General features: G+C 41.7%; 2 protein-coding genes across 3 annotated transcripts; both read right to left on the bottom strand.

Moving 5' to 3' along the window:
* Positions 1-3724: 3724 nt before the first annotated feature.
* On the bottom strand, positions 3725-10490 carry entpd4 (ectonucleoside triphosphate diphosphohydrolase 4). 2 transcript variants are annotated; one of them, XM_083911719.1, is made up of 13 exons: positions 10374-10490; positions 9871-10000; positions 9563-9760; positions 9282-9487; positions 8945-9095; positions 8674-8777; positions 7434-7493; positions 7155-7309; positions 6417-6583; positions 5998-6322; positions 5755-5840; positions 5503-5664; positions 3725-4863 (listed from the first exon to the last, which is right to left on the bottom strand). In XM_083911719.1, exons 2-13 carry the CDS (start codon positions 9876-9878, stop codon positions 4629-4631), a joined length of 1857 nt encoding a protein of 618 aa, XP_083767845.1. In that variant the 5' UTR covers positions 9879-10000; positions 10374-10490; the 3' UTR covers positions 3725-4628. The 2 variants fall into 2 exon arrangements, with proteins under 2 accessions (XP_083767845.1, XP_083767846.1); XM_083911720.1 differs by having other exon boundaries at positions 7179-7309.
* Positions 10491-12198: 1708 nt separating this feature from the next.
* On the bottom strand, positions 12199-17542 carry LOC310945581 (uncharacterized protein). The gene is made up of 5 exons (XM_083911716.1): positions 17403-17542; positions 16636-16918; positions 16213-16379; positions 14105-15312; positions 12199-12863 (listed from the first exon to the last, which is right to left on the bottom strand). Exons 2-5 carry the CDS (start codon positions 16886-16888, stop codon positions 12488-12490), a joined length of 2004 nt encoding a protein of 667 aa, XP_083767842.1. The 5' UTR covers positions 16889-16918; positions 17403-17542; the 3' UTR covers positions 12199-12487.
* Between the last annotated feature and the right edge of the window lie 765 nt (positions 17543-18307).

Genomic DNA, 18307 nt, shown 5'->3' with positions numbered 1-18307 from the left:
GTGTCGGCGACGGCATGGATAACCACAACATCATCTCTGCTCACTGGAGTTCCAGCGCCCGTGTGACGTTGCAAACTGAAGGCGTGGCTCAGATGAATTTGGACCAATCAAATCTCAGATACTCAACAACCGGGGCGGGCTCTTGGGTTGAGGCGGCCAATGAAAAGTATTCATGGTAGATTCCTCTGACACTTGACTGTGGTGCTCTGCATCCCCGATTGTATCAGTTTTTGAGTGTTTTTTTGACAAAGTGTAACCGCATAGTCCTGCCTGAATAGATAAGTTGGTTTGGTGTCTTTATCAGGCAGCGTCTGTCTTTTTTAAATAATATTTTTAACTATAGCGAAATCGTGCAACTCCCCTTTTTTCACAAGGACGTATCTCCTACTTTTTACTTTCCTCGCACTGAATATGGTTGTACCGGTGGTGGAAGATGTGTTCAGATCCACAGGCAATTACAAGTAAAGTGCCTCAAGGTTTTGCGCAAGTAAGACTGCAGAAGTAGGCTACTGACAGCAATCATGCTAATTATACTTATGCAGAAAAGCCCATTCCAGAGTCAAATTTCATATTTGTTATTATTAGTAGGCCACTGACTAGTGCAGTCAGGGCTGTAGCACCAAATTCTGGGTCTGCCGATTTTGTGGCTTTTGTAAGGGGTGAGAGGGCCCTCAGGGAACTTTTACTGTTTTTTTGAAATTCATAGTTCAGTCTCTCAACCAATGTATTCAGCCAATTTTAATTGATGTTATAACGCGCATAATTTAGAAAACACTAAAAACAAACAACCTTGGGCCCTGGGTAGTCTATGGCCCATCACTGCATATTATCCAGATGGCACCAAATTGTCATGGCCACTCAGACATCATATCTACGGGGTCATCCCTATGTTTCCCAGGTCCTATGTTCCTCGGTCGCATGAGCCTTTGCCTTCGCTGATTTAATTCAGCATTTTGTTAGGGTAGGGGTTACAGTTAGGGTTAGGGGGTAGGGTTAGGGTCTACATAGGCCTATTTGCCGTGGAATTCGGCACTGATTTAGGAAAAAATAACAGACATAGAGCATAGCACCCTTTTCTCTACTATTTACACATGTCCACCAAATGTGGTTGCAATATTGCAAAGCATTCAGGACATTTGACATAAGCCCCTTTCACTGTATTTGAGCAAGAAGAAGATTTTCTGTAACACACTGGGTGATTGTAGGAGGAGGAGTGAAAAAGGAGATTCAGACACAATTTAAATGGCGGAAAATCCATCTAAACGTAAATGAGCATGGCTTGTATCAGGGGTGCCCAATTCTGGTCCTGGAGGGCCACTGCCCTGCATGTTTTAGGTTTCTCCCTGCTCTAACACACCTGAAATCTAAAACATGCACCCCTGGTTTACATGGATAGATTAATCTGGACCCATAGAATCCAGGACAAAAGATAATTTTGTTTATGTGACTTATGGTTCAAAAGTATAGGTCAAAACATTGTTATGTAGTTATGGTGCCACAATCTGGCCAAATTGACCAAATTGAACACCGCTTTCCCCTGGGTCCCCAGCAGCACAGACGCCAAATGTGGATGGACAGTTATAAGTAATGACATATGAATTACAGACACACTCACAAACAGAGATAGACAGACATTTTAACTGATCATGCATCGTAAATAAAAAGAAATAAAGAAAAGAATTCCAAAGTAAGTTGTAAAGTTAGTTGAAAACTGCCATCACACTGGATTGTACATTTTTATGTTTGCTTTCCGAGTTAATAGTTCTTTGATTTTCTGAAAGGAACTGTGTCTAATTATTGACAATAAAATACACAAATTCTATAATCACAAAACCATTTTTTTTTTTTTTAAAGCAAGCAAGAATTTGTGGGGCTGGTTGAAGACCATCAAAGAGTTGGTGCTGCTCTGGAACCAGATTTCCTGGCCGAGAGCCAGTTCTTCGGCTGTCGAAACAGGAAAAACTAGTCTCTGAACCGACCCTCAAAATGTCTTTGTCGAAAAGGGTATATGTGGTAGTACCTGCTACAGTAGGTGTCTCCAAGACCATATTCAGCCATGACGACACTCACAAGACACACAGACTCACAAAGTGAAAACAATACATGGGTTGCAGCTGGTAATCAATATAGAAATGTTTAACAACTGTAATAGTAATTTATTAATTGGAGATAACCATTTAAAAAAGGATACAGGACTCACAGACCAAAAGGGCTCTCTGAAACCTCTTGCTACAATGAAATATATTACTGACATATGAAAAGTGGATTCAAGAAGTTAAACAATAATTAAGTGAGCAAACTATAACCCTCCTTAATTTGAACATACTGATCTGCACATCCCTATGCCACATCATGTGAACAGTCATATGAAATAGCCTAGAGTAAAGACAGAAGCCTCTTAGCAAAGGGGTGCACCACACCCATGCTTTAGCTTCAGCTTCTACATAAAAAAAAATGCAACATTGTTATCACACTTTCAAATTTGGCTGATCGTACCTCACCGGTTCAAATAAATTACTTATTCTATGAAATTGGTTCAAGAAGCCCAGAAAATAATCGTCTTAATGAGGCTAAATGAACGTCCACACATTTTTCTAATTACATCTCTTTTTCTTAATAATTTATACTGTCCGGTCTCTTGTTGCAGGCCAGAAGTTTAAATTTCACCTTGATATCCAGTTTGCGTCAGCTGATTCGACTAAACACACTAAAGATTCGGTGGCTCTGTCAACACACTCCTTTTAACACGACAGAGACCTAAAACTTTATTTTTTTCTTCAAGTTTTGTGAATCATCTGTTGCTCAAAATATTTGATTTGTAAATGACATTATTCTATTAAAGAAAGAAATGGTATTAACGATCTTTACACCGAATGAGTTGGACTAGATTAACTATCCTGTGTCAATCACCACTGGTTGAAACATAAGCTCTAAACACAAAGCCCACTGCAGAGTCACTGTGGGTGTGTCGGTGGAGCAGTGTAGCATGTCAGTGACTCAGCATTATAGGAGCCTGGCAACTTAAAGAGCCACTTGTTCAAGCAGTGTTGCTACAGCTAGTATTCACACGTTCAAACGGGAAACTACAGTCAGAGCTGTGACTCGAACTTCTTATGGTGGAGAAGCAGTCGTATAGTGAGCACCATTTGACACTTATATAGTTTATAGTTACAACTCTCTTCTTTACTGTTAAGTGCATGGCTCAATATAAGCCGTAGGACTGTTAATTCGACCATGTAGTCTAAATTCTGATTCCAATGTTTAACAGGACAAGTTAACCAAATGCATTGTATTACAAGAACTGTGAACATGTTTACAAAAACAATTTGTAAGTGTAATAATGACTTTATAATGAACAAAAGTGACAGTGCTGTGGAAGGATTTAGGGCTACTAAAACTACCAAGTAGAGACCGCACAGGATGGTCTAGTGTGTCCCACATGCAGAGGGCATCAAGTATTAACTCTGCTCTCACACAGAGCACATCAAGAGCTGGATGACTGGAACAATCCACTGACCGCTGTTTGTCATAAATACACACATTTTGTTTTTCAGCAGATATGGCAACTGAATAACTGCTGGGATAAATTCCTGCCTATTCAGTGACAGAGAGGTTGGTGTTTACGTTACTTAAGGATATACAGACAGCGTTTGTTTAGTCTGATCTCCTCCTTATGAAATAAACAGTGCACCATAAAACCTTTATTTCTGAATTGCAATGTGGCAACATTTAATTTTGCATTCACCTGTGCAAACATTTTACTATAGACCATTTTCATTATAAATACTGGGGCATGTGCTCTAATTAACACCCTCACAGCAGTGATATGACAGCTTCTGAAAATGAAGCCCCAACATAAATATATGCAACGGTATCCAACTTAACAGTCAGATGACCCAACACAAGAATTTCAGCAGGGCTTTGAGAGAAAACGATTCTCTCGACAAAAGGAGAAGATTTGTTTTCGGAAAGTTTCAACAGTGACAAGACATGTATTGCACTAGTATAGCTATTAAAGGCTACTTGTCTTGTTGAGGCAGAACAATTTGGAAAAGACACAAAAAAGACCATTCCAGCTGGGATGTGCATCTCGACTATAAGTCTTCCTTACACTAATTATAAATCGTATTGCATTTGAGGTTCTTATAGAAATGGTAAGTGCTTGAACCATTTATCAACTATAAAAAGAAAAAAGAAAAAGGCATGATTGTACACTTAAAAGGCATGAAGAAAGGCAAATGTCCAAAAAGTCAAACTTTGTGAAATTCAAAGTACAAACTATTCATTTAGGTATTTAAGAACAAAAGTACCATTGTGTTTGTCCCTTTCAGAAATAAAATAGAAAACACCTGGAGGCAAAAAAAAACACAAAAACATGGATTCTAAAAAAAAGATATGCCATTATTCAACAAAATAACTTAAACACAAGTATTTTCATGGCTCATGTAAGCCTGAAAGACTCACAAACGATCTTCTTCATATGTTTAAACTCACTACAATCTCTGTTTCAACTCGTAGCAGGGTTTTCAGGGTAGCAGACTTCAAAAGCTCACTGCACAAGCAGATGGCAAAATGAGATTGGCTTTGGAAAGTCAGACATCCTTTCAAGACTTTATACTTTAGAAAGTTTAGAGGTTGATAGGGAGTGTGGGTGAGCCAAGGCCCTCCTCCAACCACGGGACAGAGGAAGGGCTGCAGCGCTGCGCTGTGTGCCGATGAATGCGACGGAGGCGCAGTAAGTACAGCAAAATAGACAACAACACAATGAAGAAACAAGCCAGGAATAAGTAGTGGTTGTTGACAAAAGAGAAGCTGTGCCGCCAGTGAGAGTGCACTCCTTTCAGACTTTCCTGCTGGATGTCCCTGGAAGAGGCAAGAAAAAAAAACAAAAAAACATACATATTAGACCCAAAATTCAGTTAAGGGCCCTGTTTATTATGTTTAGAACATTGGAAGTTTGACTTGATAAAAACATAGATTCTTGGAAACATGCTTGAAATTTCTGCTTGGCAGAAAAGCAGAATTTATTGTGTGAGCAACATTTAATTAGGCTCAAATCTGCCAAACTGCAATCTTATACAAAGGATCAGGACCAACTAGTCCATTAATAACATCCTGAGATTAGAAGGTATCAGTCTTGTTGGGTAATCCCTTTGCCATTCACTTTCATTTCTTGTTTATAATTTGAGGCTTTGACAGAGTGTTGTTTCACTTCTAAACACAATACAGCCAATCCTGAGTACTGATCATTGTTTCAATTCTGTGTTCATGTTCAAAATAAGAATGCACTGTTATGCGAGATAGCTCTGAAGATTAAGGAATCCTCCACTTACAACAAAGAACAGATTTTTAACAATCATTTTGCATTTTGAGATTAAGGAATCCTCCACTTACAACAAAGAACAGATTTTTAACAATCATTTTGCGTGGCTAAGATTACTTAAAGCTCGATCAGTAAAGCGGTTAAGAACAGGGCATATGTGAGAGAAAAATCCATCTTACCTCAAAGGAAGAAACCGTGTTCTGTAGAGAATAGCTCCAAGCGTCCATTGGACCTCCTTATCATAGACCAATAGGGCAGTTTTCAGATTTTTGTAATTGGCTGGGAAAGAGAACCCGGAGTGCAATACTTCATACATCCATGCTGATTTAAAACACTGGTACCTGCAGGGATAAACATAAAACCATTAATGAAGCGGTTTTTTTTGGGATGTTACAAAGTGGTTAGATCTGAGGATCCTGTGTGTGTCTTACTTCAGTCTGTGAAGATCAGCATGCGAGGCATACAAGCCAGAGTCAAAGCGTTCCCTCAGAATCTTCCATTGGCTGGAACAGTAACTCTGCAAATATCAAACAGCAACATCAGGAAAGTTTCTAGTGATAAGACATCAATAACCTCGATTGCTCCCAAATAATTAGGGAATCATAAATGACGTAATGAGGGTATATCTGGCATGCCTAATTAGAGTAGATGTCCTCTTTCTAGGTAGCATTTACCTTGGCAGCACTGGCATATTTGGAAGCGTTATAATCCCCGCCCATGCGCAGGACATCCTCTGTGCAGTAGTAGAACTCAGAGAAGCCGTAGAACTGACTGTTGTTGTAGTCGATGGGTGGCTGGTAGATGCCGCTGAGGGAGGTGAGGGTCTCATTGGTGCGGTTGAGGAACGGCTGGAGAGTCTGTCTACACTGGTCAAAGTCTCCTGTGCCTCTTAGATATAGCTTCTGTGGAGATGGACCAATTTCATCCTGCATGTCTGCAGGTAGACAAGGGTCCAGGAGAGGAGACTCTGCTGTCTCACCCATATGCTGACCTAAGAGCCTGGAGAAAATCCGCAGTGTAAATAGACTTTAGGTATACTGACTGGTATGGTAAACATTTCCTCCCAAAAAAGTGATCTGGCTGAGGATCTCACTTGTTTCGAGTGGCAGTATTTCTGATGACGCTCTCCTCATATCTTTGACGTGCTGCATTTCCTCCAAAACCCAGGAAGGTGGACACATACACGCGGTAAACATGCTCTGTGCGATGTGCGTCACACCCCAAGTTGAACTCTGCCAGTAAGTTTTTGGCAACTTCCTCCTAGACAACAAAGAAAGATCAGCCTGGGCATAACTGTTTAACATGTATAGACGACAGCAGTGATGTTGTGACTATTGCAGCAAGTCACCTATGTTTGAGGCCACATTTACTAAAAATAAATACTGTTATGTCTAGTGTAATGTGTCTCAAAACATCAAAGAGCCTTCAGCAGAAGTTGAAACGGACAGGATGACAGTGAGAATTCAATTGGGCATCATGTTGTATAAGGAAAACAAAGAGCAAAAACAGCACAAGCAGTGTTTGCCAAGCCTGCTGATGTAAATAAATCAAAACAACACACAAAAAAAGTATTGACATGGACAGCTTCCTTTGCATTTGACGGTCTCTACATAAAGGTTTCAGTACAGAAATCCTGCTATGGAGTCATGCAGCAGGCTTACAGTATGCCTTCAATAGTGATGAATGGAGAGCAGATCCTCTCCACGGGACAAAAATGGTGTATACAGGGTTTAACCAGGGAATGACAGAGGTCGGAAGGAGGGAGAAGAACAAAGGGTGAGTGACAAAAACCAAAGACAGCACAAAAACAGAATTGGTTGTGGATAATAACCTGTTGTGGAGAAGCAAAGCTTACAGTTTTGGGCACTTCGTACGCGATCTGTGTGGAGACCCCGCCCATGTCGAGGACACCTGCAGTCCTTTTCCTCACCAGCGCCTCCTGCTGATCGCTGCCTGGGACGTGTACCTCCACTACAGCTTCCTCATCTTGAAAGATTGACAGGAGTGAGGCAACAGAGTCAGTATAGTATGTGGTTACTGTGTTACTACATAATTGTTTGTGTGGTAGAACTTTTTTTTTTAAATGGCTCACTGCTGAAATACTCCTTACCGTTCTGCACATGGTTAAACCTTCCAAGGACAAAGTTTATTCCAATCCACGCATAGACACCTAAAGCCAATGATGAAAAACTGTTAATATATAATCTTGCACTACTTTTTATAGTCTATAAGTCCATAATAGAGTGGAGAATAGTAAACCTCTTGATTTAGGACTACATTTGTTTCTCATGTTAAGCTTGGTTTATGAAAAGTTTCCGGAAATCTTTTTACGGCAATGAATCAGAACTACGACATTGTATTAAACATGATATAACATAATCAACATGTTTTAGAAAGTCATGAATCTAAATAAAGATGCAACTGCAATACATTTTAGTTGCACATACTGATAATTCCATTTATACATAACTCATAAGGGTGTGACGAGATGTATTAACATATGATATTTCTCAGAGGTAAAAGTTGTCTCCAGATATTAATAAGCAAGTGGAAACAGCAACAGAGTGACAGATAAGACAAGAACAATGTGTATGAAGAGAGTACTGTAAGAAGATAGTGCTGTCAGCAACACGTGGCCCCGCAGCTTCTTTAACATCAGGCTTCAAGTTATAGTCACAATGTCAGCACCTGACGGACCCGAAGCCTCCGTATGCGACGATTAGAGAGAACGTGTCCGTCTCTGCCGTCTGTTGGCTGCTCCTGAGCAGAGTGACAGCTGCTGGATAACCTGCCTTCACCAGCTGACTGACAGACATTTACTAAATCTAAATAGTTTTCATGTCGGCTCAATGGGAAGAAATTAACATTATTTAACTGATTCATTGACTTTATTTATTCGCCCAGCACAGCGATTAAGGCAGCTGGCAGCAGGTGACACACGGACTGGGCTAATCAGTCAATATAGATACGGTTAGTATGTTAAAAACACATATAGGCCTGAGGCTGGTGAAAACACGGGTGTGGGTTGATAATTACATTGAAATGTATGCGTTATGTGACATGAGCAAGTAGTGGACGTCACAGCGCTTCTGAACACGCTGTGTGGAGCAGACAGTGACTGTATGGTGACAGGTAGGGGGCAGGGCTGTGTTGAAACAGCCTGGGGGAGGGACATGACATTTGCAGCACCACCACAGTTCTCTGCTGAAACCAAAATCAGTCAAAAGTCAAAAACAGTGTTAAAATCTTGTCTTGTGAACTAAATTTCGTGTATCGTCTCATCTCGTGACCTTAGGGTCTCGTCACACCACTAATAATTCCTATTTATTCTTATCATTTCTTTTATTTACCTTCCTGCTTTCCAGAAATCACTTCCACATGTGAATCAGAGAAGAGGAAGTTGAAGTGGACTGGGATGTCTGTTCGCAGATCCTCAAGAAGTGCTTCTTGTTGACTGAGATCAAACAATCACAGAAACGTCATCATAAGATGTATGGCACAGTAAACATGAATGCTCTTCTCTTTTCAGTGGATGTTAGTGTTGTTCATTTACATCTGTGGCATGTGGACGCAGGACAGATTTATATATTATAAGACGGTGCTCATTAGGCCTGACTGTACCTTTCAGGAAGGATTCTCATTCCGGCTGTGCACAGGATGTACAAGGGTGTTTCTTGGTGCTTATTTTTGGGAATGTGTTGGCCTGCAAAGCTCAGCAGTGGATAGATGTAGTCACTGGCTTTCTCTGGTGTTTTAGCCAATTCAGAGATACCTAAAAGGAAAAGGCATAAAGACCAAAAATGTATTTCATGTGGGTAAATAAACTAGTACATTACGGTTTGTGTTATATTTCATCATTTGAGAGCCTTCAAACAATTTCTAATTGTTGAATAATGCTCAAATCCTCTCCATTAAATGCACTTTTGATCAACAAGAAGCCAACCATTGTGTATCCTACCCGGTTTGATCTTCATGACCACTGGCTTGCGATGTTGATCTCTCATTTGCCGAATATCCAGCAGTTCATGGGGATTACCATTGTGCCGGGGCCAACAGTACACAAATACCCTGGAGCCACTGCTGCCACAGTCCACCACCAGACCATAGTTCAGGTTGGGGTTGCTTGTATCTGTTGCATCCACATCAGTCACCCTTGCCAAGCGCCTTTTGGACAACAAGGACTTGTTAAGACAATACTGCGTGTGTTCATTATAATATAAACATTACGAAGCAATTTACCTGTGGAAGTTATTTTCCTCTCTGATCCAGCTGGCGGGTCCCTTTCCAGTGACAAGCATCAGGTAGAGCAGTCCTATGAGGCAGAGCACCAGGCCAATGAAGAGCAGCTGTCTGATGGAAGGTATCAGGAGCCGAGGAAGGACCTGGGACGACAGGCTGAAATGCCATGGGGCTGGGAAAAGGCACGAAAAGCTGATCCTGTCAACAGATGCAAGAAGAGGTGAACAGGAGCACAGTACGCCTAAAAATGTCAGATATGAGGAAGCTCATGAATCAATCCATATTCCCACATGTGACAGCAAACCAACCTCCCCATGCTGCAGGTTGTCTTCTATGTGTTGGTGCACTTCAATAATAAATCACGAATCAGTCTGCTGAAGATTGGAGCTTTGGCTTTTTCCACGGCTCCATTCCGTATTCCTCTCCTGTCGCCATGACCTTTTAGAGGGGAAAATGTGAGCAGTGTTAACATTTGCAAGGTAATTTCTGAGGTCTAGTATGAGAAAGGCCTCACGTTGGACGAAGTGGTCTGACTAGTCGTGAACATAACGTTACGTCCTCGCTTCGTTTGGATGTATTTCTGCTGTTAGAGGCGAATTCAACGTATTCAAACTGTAAACAGATATTTACCAAACTGAGAGTGCGCCAGAGAAACACTGCTTTTAAAAAATAAAGGACGTAACGTGACTATCATATCGTGTTTGGCTGTTAGGACCGGGGGGGGGACCTGAATTTGACATGTTGTTGTTAATCGGCAGCGTCAAAACAGTAAAGTTATATATTCGTGGCGTTTAAAATATGTCGTACTTACTAACAAAACAGTGAAAGTCCACCTTCTGCTGGGGAAAATGCCATTTCAGGGGAGCCAGATGCTAACCACTGGTTAACGTTAGTTAGCGAGTATGTGGCAGGTCTCCGGCGAGTGACGTGTTGGTTTTAACCGCGGTGCGTTTGATTTTGTTCCCGAGTCCGCCCGGACAACGAAACCGCACAGCTTCTTCTTCTCTCTCATCTAATAGCAGGTTGTAACCAAGCTTAAGGCGCATTACCGCCACCTAGTTGCTGGAATGTGGACCTGGAAAAAAACTTGATATGTCCACAGTTTATATATGGGGTCTTCAACGTTTTTAGGCCAAGGACCCCTTAGTTCAGGGGTGTCAAACTCAGGCCCGTGGGCCAAATTTGGCCCGCGTTGTAATTATATTTTGCCCACAAGATCATATCCAGGTTCTGTGAGAGCTGGCCCGTGAGTATAAAGCTCATACACGTCTACTTTTCTGTTGACAAACATGAGCATCCATGCTGCCAGTCTCTGCAGACACACTTAATCCACCCCTCCCCAAAAACGACCCAAAGAAAGATGGAGAACAGGAGCTTTCAGCAGCGGTGCAGATGATCTGTGTCTGAAGGTAAAGAGCTGTTTGTCTCGTCTGCAGAGCCACCGTGGCTGTAATCAAAGAATAAAACAGAAGAAACACCACGACAAGAACAAGGACCTGCACTGGAAAGGTTCAACACATCTGGAGAGAAGGGAACACATGCACATTTGCAGTCTTTTATTTATATATTGAGTTTGGTCCGCAACTTTGTCCCAGTTTCTAAATTTGGCCCACTGTGAGTTTAAGTTTGACACCCCTGCCTTAGTTGAAAGAGAGATAAAGTAGGGTCCCCCTACTGCAAATATTGTTTTAAGTTGAGTTTAAATTGCGTTGCACATTTAACTAACAGCCAGTGGGCCCTAAATCCTATACACACAGCTTTTGATGGTGCATACAATACTAAGATGTTGCAATTATCATAATTGACATATTCATTTATTTAGACATAATATGTAAATGTTAAACGTACATTTGGAAGGCACATTGAATCCGTCAGCTCAATTGTATCTGTGTATGGCTACCTTAGTGCCTATAAGCCAGAATAGGCTCTTTTTCTTCTTCACAAATGTAATGTGCAATCAATGGTAATGTATGTTCTCAGACATATTTTAAAAAGAAAAAAAAAACCTTGGAAAGATTGTCGAACAGTTTGCAGGACCCCCGGTTGAAGAGCTCTGGTTTATAGCCTGTTGAATCCATGCCTCCGTTGTCCCCTCTTTACTGTTAGTTTCCACGGTGTACGACGGGCTCTGTCATCATGCATTTTCCACTGACTCCACTTTGTGACACCTATGCTTAATAATTATATCTATCTTGTTTAATCTATGGTTATAGATTCAATAACATTCAATTCGTAAACTGTATCACTCTTATCACAGTTGCATTACTAATATATATATGTTTTATTATACTTACATTACAAACCATATGCAATATGCCTTGGGAATACAGTACGATACTAATCATGCCAATAAAGCACATTTGAATTTTGGATGCTTAATGCTTATGAGCTGCTGTTTTATTTAGTTTGGCATGCTCCAACATCATCCTTTTATTTCTTGGTGGTACTCCTTCATGCTACTTTTATTTCAAATGACTAAAATACCATTTAAGGAAGTAGCGATCTGGGCACCTTCTGATCAGTCCATATCAAATTTGAAACCAAAATACAGGAAATAAAAATGAGTTTGGTACATGGATTTTAATTCATTATGTGATTTTATGTTGAAACAACATACAATACAAACAACAGTGTTCTTCACTCATTACTTACATCCTGCCTGTTCAATTCACCATGACCTTAGAAGAACATGATAACCAAAAGACTTATTTAAAACACAATAGAGAAGATAGTTTGAAATTCATTCAAGGCACTAACATGTTTTGATATCAGATTGTGTCTTTAAGACTGCAGAGACAAGCTGAGATACACGTTATTGACATTGTAAAAAGTGTGCATTGTGTTTTTATTTGAATGATTTATCGCGTTATTCATCCACCTTCAACAGTGCTGTTGACAGCGTATTGCAGGTTTTCATTCTCTTCACTACATCCAGACGACTGGGATTTTATAGAACATCTCCAAGTCGAACCTGTCCAACAGACTGATTTGCCAGCAGTAACTCACATTTACACACTTTAGTCTCTTGCTCCGTTGTATTACACTTGTCACTGTTTTTGCCTTCACATCTGTCCGCTGCAGGTCAATGTGTTGTACCCGTCCAAGTGGCATGAGACGTGAGTCTGTGGAATCTGCATAATTCAAGTCCAACACATCCTGTAAAACGCAGTTCAGAGGGCAGGGCAGAGACACCAGTGAGAGCTTCTCCAGTAAAGGAGAACCAGTCAGGAGACACTTGAGCACCCTCTTCAGGGACATCCAGGACATGACAGGCTCCATTTGGCTGTGCTCGTAGGAGAAACTTCAGAAAAGGAAGAGACACAATTTGGTTACTTAAATAGGAATTCGTAGTAGTAGGTAGTTTTCTTTAGTTCCTATAGACCTTCATCAAATTATGACTTCGCACAAATTAAATTTAAGCTGCTGAGAAATACAGATGTATTAGCCGATTAGTAGTAATATTGGATAATGACACAAAGGCATCCATGACAAAAGCACAACAATAGGAACAACTGAGTCTTAGTGAAGATAACTAACTAAAACGGTCCTGCTGAGTTGCTGGATTAATGTTCTTGTTCTTCTTACACATATTATTATAACATGATTATATAATGATTTGATGATTATATGACACACTAATGAAAGCACTTCTAATTGTCTTTGCTGAGTATTACAATATGTGTGTCTCTGGCGACATTCCCTCTCTAAATGTAAATGCGCCGCCATGTTAGTGACGCTGCTGACAGCAGTTGGTCTGCCGGTGGAGATTGTCACTGCATTTCATTGTTATCGGAAATCGGGAACTTCCAACCTCTAAGTCAGGCTTGTAGTAAGTACAGAAGTGAATAGGAACCTGTGTGTATGTATGGATTAAAGAGGGTAACATATAGGGGACAGACTGGAAGTAGAGGTGAATGGGTTTCAATAAAGTTTACAAAAAAAGTCAACATGCATAGCGACTGCAAATGTGACAAGATGGCGGGCTCAGTTAAAAACAGGCTCACCTGATAGGCAGCTGGAAAAAAGTTCATCAAATTTTAAGGATTATGACTTTAAGTGCAGGATAACTACACTGATTTTAGAAGAAAAAGTGAGCGTATATAGGGCTTTTTACATAGAGATTCCAAAACAGCACCCCAATGAAGGTTCGCCGGAATGCCTGCTTTTTTGGTCGGCCGCAACGAAAAGGAAGTGTGAATGGGGCTTCAGGCTCAACTACCTTATTTATAACCAATCTTGTTAAGTCTTGGGAAAGGTATTGGTTTTCATTATGTGAGGACTCAAAATGAACATCAATGATTCACGTGTTCAGTTCAGAGGTCAGGGTTAGCCAAACAACTGTGTCTGTGGGGCTTGTTTAGTGGGGTAGACGATTTACTCCAGATTGCTTCATTATACTTGATAGGTATAATGGTTAAGATAAGTATAAGGTCTACGACACACACCATTAGTGGATTTACTGTTTGTTCCTGTCATGACTTTGAAACAGCCATGATGTGCATGGCAAGTGTACTAAGTTGTGTACCTCAACAGCAGCCTTACTTGAGTGTGAGAGAGCAAAGGTCTGATAGCTGTGGAAGGTCCCTGTCGTCCAGCTGATTTTCGTCTGCTTCTTCCTCCTGTGGGGTGGTGGGAGGCTCGGCAAAGATGAGCAGGTCTCTGAGTCTGGGACAGGCCTTGATGACCTCCAGTAGAGGACTGAGAGGGCTGGTTTTCACCCCCTCCAGGTTGAGAAGGACCAGAGAGTAGCCCGCAACTTGCAAGGCAGGAAGGAGATCCGAAAGAGGGCCTGGGTAGCGTACTGAGAGGCTCCGCAGCTGGCCTGACCATGTCTGGAGGCCTGTGGCTAACAGAGACCCTTGGCTCCTTCTTCTAGTATCATCATCAGCGTTCACAGATATGGAGTAGATGTTTGGACATACACGACTTAAACTGTCCAGAGAGTCACATGATAAACCCTTGACGTCCTTCAGGCGCAAGATCAGGCTTTCATCCCCTGACGAAACTCTTCCTCTCCCTTGATCCTCTGCTTGGTTCTGAGAGCAACTCGGCCCTTCATCTCTACTTGCATCCTCCTCACGCTCACTACCATACCCCTTCCACAATATCCTCTCCTCCTCCTCTTCGTCCTCATCTTCTTCACTTACTGCTGCTCCTTCTCCCTTTTTCCCCCAACTGTCCTTGCTCACCCTGTGCCTCCAATCCCTCCACACCTCCTCCAGCCTGGGAACTCCTTCTCTGTCAGTCAACTCATCGGCCTTGCTAAACTGTCTGTGCTGGATGAGACAGCAGGCGTGCCCAAGGCCCTCCATGGCCACTCTCTCCAGGTACGGCAGGGAGAGGAGGAGGTAGGCTGCTGCCGCCACAGGGTCTCCCTCTCGTTCCCCAAACCCAATATCCACAGCAAGCAGACTGCGGAGGGGGAGAGGAGATAGAGGTGTAGAGCAAGAAGAGGAAATAACAGATTGGGATGTAGAGGTGGGACAAGGTGACCTCGAAGGACAGCCAGAGCACGAAAAGGAAGCACCGCCTCCAAGGGGAAGTAACGCGGCAGGGGAAAGGAAATGACAGCGCGATATGTCCAGGTGTCGCAGCAAACGACAGCGGTAAGCAATCGCCCTGATTACACATCCGTCACAAGGCGTACCAGCCAGGGAGAGTGAGCGCAGGGCAGGTAGAGAGCAGAGGGTTTCAGACAGGACCTTTGAGGGCAACTGCTGGGCTCCAGATAGGTCCAGACTCCACATACCCTGAGAAAAAAAGCAGGACATTTAAAGACATTAAAGAAGTATGGCCCGGCAAAATATACAAAGAAACCAAAACTTTAATATCCCAATCAAATTCTGCCCATCCCACTTCCTGAAGATCCTGATTGGTATGGCACCCAGTCCCGTCACACCTGTTTATAAATAGTCTGTCAGTCCAGGCAGCTGTGAATTTCAACGTGCCTCTCGTTGTTTTGTTGTTCAGTTTACTGAAGGCAAACTGTTGGAATAACTGTGTTTTGAAATTAAGGTACTGATCCGGAAATAGCTTTCAAAAACTAATCACACTTTACATAAACTTAGTTATTTTTAGTTTACACACTAGGTGCAGGGGAGCTGTTTTTGTTGTTGTTGTTTTTGTCTTTTGGCTTTGAAGTTGGTACGGTTAGATAGTGAGGTTTTATTTCTAATTTTGTTTCTTTAGTAAATTAGATGCTCTTGTTTTAATAGTCCTCTTGTGCTTATATTTGGTTCTTTATTTTGAACAACATCAACAGTGCCCTTTCCTTTAGTTAGTTTCATTAGATTGTTTGTACTTTTAAAACTCTTTGTTTGTTTTTTATTAGAAAAAACATCCGGTTTTGTGTTGCTTCCCTTTCCCCTTTAGAGCTGGGTTGTAACAAACCAGCTGTCATGCAAAATTATACTGTAGACAAAATTATCCTTTATCCACCATTATCTCTTCTTATTTTCCTCCACTGTATATGCATGCTATTATTAAAGGAAAGAGGAGAATGGGGATTTTTTTTAACTTAGATACATATAAGGTGTGGATTCACTCAACATCAGGAAATTGAAATCTGAAATCTCAGATAGTGAGCGACATAAAAAAACATAAAACACAAAATAACCGATCGATCCTTTGTGCCGCTGATTCTGTCTGACCTGACAACGTGCAGCGATGTGGGCACAGAGAGCAGATGTGACCAGACCAGGACACTTTTCCAGAGACAGGCCACGGAGTTGGGGGACCAGCAGGAGGTGGAGGGCTGCCCGGGACATCTGCTTTCTGGTGCACAACAGCCCGATCAGCTCCTCAACCAGCTCACCCGCTATATGGAGAGTAAAAGTGAGGGAAAAAGACAGACAGGGAGATATTGTGGCAGGATTAGAAGTGATTAGAAGTGACTCTTGTGTTATAAAAAGTACACATGAGGAATTAGTTGTACAGTAGATTATTTCTGTTACAGGCAGGCTTTCATTTATATCTCAGGAAGTCAATAAATTGCCAAAGTCCACACGGATAAAAGACGTAACCTAAGAGACGGTTAACAGAGTTGTCTGTTAAATAAGCCCTCACACACTCACGCAGTAAGTTGAAAGGCCCCATGATGTATCTGAATGAATACTGATCCAGGTAGTTATCAGCATAGTCCTTCACCCACACTTCTTTCATGTTGTCTGCCAGGTTCAGCAGACACAACTGTGTCAATGGAAGGACAGAGCCATCTTCATCCGTCTCCCCACAGATATACATTTTCCTACGCATCATTCTCCGCCCAGGCCGAGCCTTCATGGCCTTCGCCCCACCATGCTCACAGGAAACCCGAAACAGAGGCATTTCCAGAGGCTTCTCCTTGCTGTTGGAGGGCTGAGGTGATGAACAAGACAAAAATACACAGACAGACAGACAGACACACACACACACACACACGAAAAATTCTTACACCAAAATGTTGACAGATTTTTATAACTTGTAACTGTTCTTGTCCCTCTTTTCTCCTAACGATAACAAGATATACCCCAACAGGTTAGTTTAGATTAAATGTAATCAGAGCTGAGGGTTCAAAAGTAGACATCACTTTGGTATTAAAGGAACACAAGCCACTTCCGTATTATCAAAAGTACAAAAAAAATATTACAGACAAGCTGCTGTATAGAATATACATTGTAGGAAGAGGGGGACAGAAAGGAGTTCATATAAATCCCGCTTATCAGAGATCAATGTTTATATATAAACAATCAACACACTCTATATACTAGGCTATTCATAGGCTAGGCTACTCAAATCAGCTGAGTATAGACAGACCGAGAGAGAGCTATAACCTAAGACTTTCTATTGCATATAGACCTACCTGCCAAATCACCTGGCTGTTGTCACTTCTAACAATCTAATAAAGGAGCCAGCGCTGTAAAGCAAAAGTAGGCCTAATGTACTCTACATGATCAACACAGGATCAGTAGCGACTTCCTGACTGTATCGGGAAGGGGATTTTGCAGCCCTGAGTCTGGTCTCTCAGGCACAGCTCCCTCCACCCCACGGACTGTGCCTATCGCGACTGAACTAGCTCATCGAGCTGCCGCTTGAGGCTGACTCCAAGACAGAGTAAAACAGAGCAAATTCCCCTTTTCAAAGTTGTAAACATAAACATTCTAAATGTGATTCCTGTTGCAGTGAATGTGAATGACACCAGCTGACAGGAAGTTAACAAAGACCAAGGCTGTTGCCAAGCAATGGAATTCCATTAAAAAGGTCAAAGTGTAATTCCGGCGTAACAGCAGCCCATGGACTTTTTCGGCATGAATATACATCAAATAAGCTGTTTTTGTCATTTATCAACTATTAGAAATCCTGGAGAGTCACTAACAGCCAGACATGGCTAACACTGTTAGCTAAACGTCTTTTTTTAACCACTAATATTGCTCAAAATATCACCAAACCTCTGCAGTAGCATGAAAACAGTCCCTAAAACGAAGCACCAACAACGTAGTTAGCGAACCCAGAGTTTATTTAAAAAAGACTGTTTTACAATGCTACAAGCCTTAGCAGCCAGCTACATCTACATATATTGGCAGTCCATACGAGTCGGCCGTATTCCAAGTTCGTACTTGTGAGCTTGGAAGTTTAGACTTGGCAAGTTCGACTCTGGAGTCCACACTTAAGAGGACGGGAGGATGCAGTACAACGTTAATGTGCAATGCATTCTGGGATATTTGGCTGTCCGAAGTCCACACAAGTCACCTCCGATGTATCCTCGAC

This window comes from Echiichthys vipera (genome assembly GCF_963691815.1).
Source record: "Echiichthys vipera genome assembly, chromosome: 4".
Classification (NCBI taxonomy): Eukaryota; Metazoa; Chordata; class Actinopteri; order Perciformes; family Trachinidae; genus Echiichthys; species Echiichthys vipera.
Note: the sequence above shows the minus strand (reverse complement) of the source record. Positions and strands in the feature narration are given on the sequence as shown.